The sequence below is a fragment of the Cupressus sempervirens genome, chromosome 4 (assembly GCF_028749045.1).
Source record: "Cupressus sempervirens isolate cs-2001-9-10 chromosome 4, ASM2874904v1, whole genome shotgun sequence".
Taxonomy (NCBI): domain Eukaryota; kingdom Viridiplantae; phylum Streptophyta; class Pinopsida; order Cupressales; family Cupressaceae; genus Cupressus; species Cupressus sempervirens.
This window is the reverse complement of record NC_143121.1, coordinates 232,141,198-232,145,928: the sequence shown is the minus strand read 5'-3', so window position 1 is coordinate 232,145,928 and position 4,731 is coordinate 232,141,198. Positions and strand designations below refer to the sequence as shown.

General features: G+C 36.1%; 1 protein-coding gene across 1 annotated transcript; it reads left to right on the top strand.

Moving 5' to 3' along the window:
• The first annotated feature begins 512 nt into the window (after window positions 1-512).
• LOC149560852 (calmodulin-like) lies at window positions 513-4,326 on the top strand. Its single transcript, XM_089824858.1, has 5 exons — window positions 513-688; window positions 796-895; window positions 3,147-3,304; window positions 3,662-3,742; window positions 3,880-4,326. Exons 2-5 carry the CDS (start codon window positions 820-822, stop codon window positions 4,012-4,014), a joined length of 450 nt encoding a protein of 149 aa, XP_089680984.1. The 5' UTR covers window positions 513-688; window positions 796-819; the 3' UTR covers window positions 4,015-4,326.
• The last annotated feature ends 405 nt before the right edge of the window (window positions 4,327-4,731 follow it).

The following is a 4,731-nucleotide window of genomic DNA, read 5'->3' as shown; positions in this document are numbered from 1 at the left end:
TCTCATTGTCCTTTGGGTGGGGCCCTTTGCCCACCTAAACAGCTATAACGGGTCAACTTATTTAAATTCATTTTGATATACTTTTCTAAGTTTTCTTCAACTAAAAAACTAAAAAAATAAAAATAACAAATATCAAATTTTAGTCCATGAAATCATTTTGAAATCTCCAAAACGTTTGCTTGGTTTCACACTAAAAATCCATCGTTGTAATAATAAACAATCTTATCAACAAAATAAAAGAAAGTTAAAAGCCCAAAAATGATCCTATTCATATTTTAACTCGCATTTAAAAGTAATCAAAATTATCTATGCTTCAAAATTATCTAGGATAGACCGTATGCCGGCGGCTGACGAAAATACAACTTACACCCGCCAGTGACCGACTACTGTTTACCGTTTGTTTATTAACGGGGAAGCTACGGTCTATCTCAACCGTTGATTTACCATAGAGGAATCGACGGTTGAGGAATCTTGTGAGGCGTTATTTATTCATTCTCTTACAGATCCAGCACAGCAAAACACAGCGCAGCACATTACATCAAAGCCATAAGGCCATCTTACAATCGGTCAGTATCGACTGTACTATCTACAAGCTTTGTTGAGACTCGATCTCGGCACCTGAAGCTTGCTTTTTGAATTTATCTGGTTTTCGGCGACCGGTTTAGGGTTTTTTTGATTGAAAACCCAGGTACGCGTGATTTGCTTTTTGATTTTTTGTCCATTTAAAGTTCTGGGTGTTCTTTTTTGGGCAATTTATGATGTGGGTTTGGCTTTGGGTGGGCTTTTGAGCTGCAGGGTTTCGATTATCTGAACTGAAAAATGGCTGAGCAGTTGACTGAGGATCAGATTGCAGAGTTCAAGGAGGCTTTCAGCCTATTCGACAAGGATGGTGATGGTAAGTAAAATGATTTCTTAAATACCCATTTAAGTTTTTGGCTGAAAGTCTCGGTCGATTCGTCCAATTTATTAGTGAGGTTTTGTTCTGTTGTGGTCTTATAATTTATGAATGGCTTTAAGGATCTGGATTCTCTTTTTGTTTGTACCTAAATATGTTTGGTGGAACCGAGGGCTGGGGTTCATAGTTGCAAGGGCCTTGCTTGGTTCCAAGGGACGGGCTTGAATGCGTAAGATAAATTGCTTTTTAGGTATTTCTTGGGTAAATATTTTCACTAGCAGCGTCAGGGGGAAGATCAACGGTCAATTTGATTGCCATCAAATAGTAAGGCGTTTGATTATTGTAGAAGTGATTCAGATGTAGTTCTGTCTGTTGACATGTTAGTTGTATCCTTCAAGCTTAGGATTTCATACTATCTAGACTAAAATCTATTGATACGCCTGCTAGGTCATGGGTTGCCTTACAGGCGAGGGGAATGGAACATGTAATACAAACATATGATTTGAAGAAAAAATGAAATTCGAGTCACACTGGATCTGTTCCATGTTGTTTTAAATTTCAATGCGTATGCGAGGCTGATTGGGGCTGGGAAATTGACTTGGGATCATACCCTTACCACTGCCCTCCAGTATGATTATATTGCAATTCGTTGGATTTGATAGAAGTAGTTTACTGCGTATACCTGTACATAGGCATCTGACCCTTTTCTATATTAGATTTACTGATTAACCTATCGAGGCGAGTAAAATTGTGCATGGATCGTTCCCATGTAAGAGTCTGCTGTGGTATTCACCGTCTTAGTCGTTGTAGGATAATCTGAACTTTCGGGGGCGAGTTTGTCATAATGCTTGCTGTGTTACTCACTGGAATAAAGTTCAAGTAATTGCAAATGGCCTTACATTTCATTCGCTTAGGTAGAATTTGTACTCTCTATTAAAGTATTACTTTATTGATGTGAGGGGATTCTAGCCTTGACAAATGTTTTTTTATGCGTTCTCCATTGCCACTGCATAATAAATCCTTGCATTTTCAAGAAGAATGCCCTATGCCCTACATTTAATCTCATTAATCATCCGCTAAGATTTGTGTTGCTATTTGATCTGGGGTAATGGACTTGGTTTACTGGATGCCTAGAATCTTATTTTAAATATGCTTTAATGGGTGATCTGTGTAACCATGCTTTTCCAACTTCTTCGACTAGAAATAGTGTGTTTTCCTTATATGTTCCTGAGCAAGAAAAAAATGAGCTCTGTGCCTGCACATAGCCTTATTTGATTCATCTATCTCCCGGCGGAGATGTGTTTGGCACCTTCATCTGGGGTTGTAGATAACCTTATTGTGATTTGAAGAGATTTGGGACTGAAGCATGTGTTTGTAATTAATTGTTCTCTATTATCAGTGATTCTATATCCCTAGGATGAGTTTTTAAATAGGATTTTTGGGACGTGATAATCAACTTTCTTAGTAAAGGTGAGGTGATCTATGGTCATGATCATTCTCTTGCACGGACACTATGATTTTGAGATTGCAGCATCATTCAGTTGGACATGTATTCTAAATGTATTTCTTTTGCTCTATGAGCTGAAGTTATGGATCACTCTATTAGGGTTAGGGGAATTCCAGCCCGGGAGCACCGTTATCTGTTGCAAATACATTCAGCAATGACCTTTTTTTGCCAACAAAGGTTTGAGGTGAGAAGAATTGATCTTGAATGATCCCATATTTTTTCTCTATTGGCTAAAAAATTGAATACTTAGTTTTAACTGAATGCAGTCTTCATCTGCAAAGGTAAGTGTAGCACATTGAGCTTGCTCTATTTGATTTGACTTGTTGATTTGCGATTAATTGAACTCGGATTGAGTTCTTAGAATGTGTATTTTTAAAGATTATGCTATACATTTGTTATGCATTCCAGATCTTTTTGTGTGGTTTTCCTTTCTGTTTGTAGGTTGATACGCTAAGACACTAATAATGGCGCTACAGGAGGCAGTCCCATAGGCCCATGTTTGTTATAGTATGGTTGGCAGTTACCGAATTGTATTTTTGGTAGTGATAATCATGACTTTTCATGTTCTTGCTCTATGTTATAATACATGAGTGTTGTAATTACGTTTTTGTTTTCTCTATTAAAATAATATTTGTTGTTTGTATCATAGGGAGAAAAACATGGATGAATTCCAAAATCAAGAAAAGTCATGTTATCTTTTCTGATGAGAAATTGATTGCTGATAAGGTGACATTTCCTATTTAGGTTGCATTACTACCAAGGAACTGGGAACTGTTATGCGTTCCCTGGGGCAGAATCCAACTGAAGCTGAGCTACAGGATATGATCAATGAAGTTGATGCTGATGGGAATGGGACTATTGACTTTCCAGAGTTCCTCAATCTTATGGCCAGGAAAATGAAAGTAGGGTTTTATTGCATATCCCTTTCACGTCTTGCTAAGGGTTCAGGATTTCAAATAGCTTTCTCCAATATTTGTTTTTTTGTTTTGTACAATTCTGAAATAAATTTCAAGTAGTTTAGGTTCTTGTATAAATATATTTGTTATGTTAAAATGGTCTAGTCATATTAATGTTAAATAGATGGTGATTGCTAACTAGTTGGAATTCTAACTAACATTGAGTTAGACATCTGAACTTTAATTTGTGCAATAATGCTAGTATTCAAACATTTAGTAAACCAATGCCTCTGCTTCTCTTCTTCTGGTTTAATCATTGTAGGATACTAGACGGAATGAACTTAGTTTATTTAATCATTGTAGGATACGGATTCAGAGGAAGAACTGAAAGAGGCCTTCAAGGTTTTTGACAAGGATCAGAATGGTTTCATTTCTGCAGCTGAGGTGAAATTTTTCTTATTTGTTGCATTATTTTTTGACAGTTGGAACCAATTTGACTGATTATATTATAAATGTTTTCCTAGAACCAATGAATTTGAAGATTGAAGTTTTCATTCAATGGTTTGGTTGTGTGCATTCAGCTGCGACATGTCATGACCAATCTGGGTGAGAAGCTAACTGATGAAGAAGTGGATGAGATGATTCGTGAAGCTGATGTTGACGGAGATGGTCAAGTAAACTATGAGGAATTTGTTAGGATGATGTTGGCTAAATGAGTTGTATAATATGTCCTGTCTAGGAACGCTAGACATACTATGTTCAATATAATGTGGGTACACCATATAGCTACTTTTTGTTTATTTTAGATTTGTCCTTGGAGGTGGAAGTAACAATAAGAATTGTAGACATTGTCGTCTTTTGTTTTGGTAGTATTCTGGCAGTCATATTTTCTTATGCTAGAATGTTCTGAATGTGGTAGTAAGATAACCTGAAATTTTATTCAGGCTAACAGTTGCTATAGTACGGATTACTTTCAATGTTTACTTTATATTTTGATTCATGAATCGACAACCTTTTTGGTGACACAATTCTCTTCTTTATCTTTATCGGTCCCTAAATTTCATCAAGACATTTCATTTAGTTGTTACACATGAAAGAGTTTTATGCTTTTGATTCTCGGTATTATGTATCTAAAAGCATACGTTCTACTATCTAATTTATATTTGATTTACATGGTATTATAAACTTAATTGTTGCTGCTAAAATTTATAACAGTTGAGGTTCTCTTTTGGTACACAATTAATTGCTTTTGTGATCCTGCAAAAAGTAAAGTTGTATTCGTTCAGTAAACTTGTGGCTACGGAGAGTCCTTTCCGCCCACTAGCATCTGAATTCACATTTTTTAGTCAAATAGTCATCACAATTGTATTATTTCCTGACAATTCTTTCATTGTATTCCAAGGCATATCTGACTTCAGATGACGTCAAAAGCT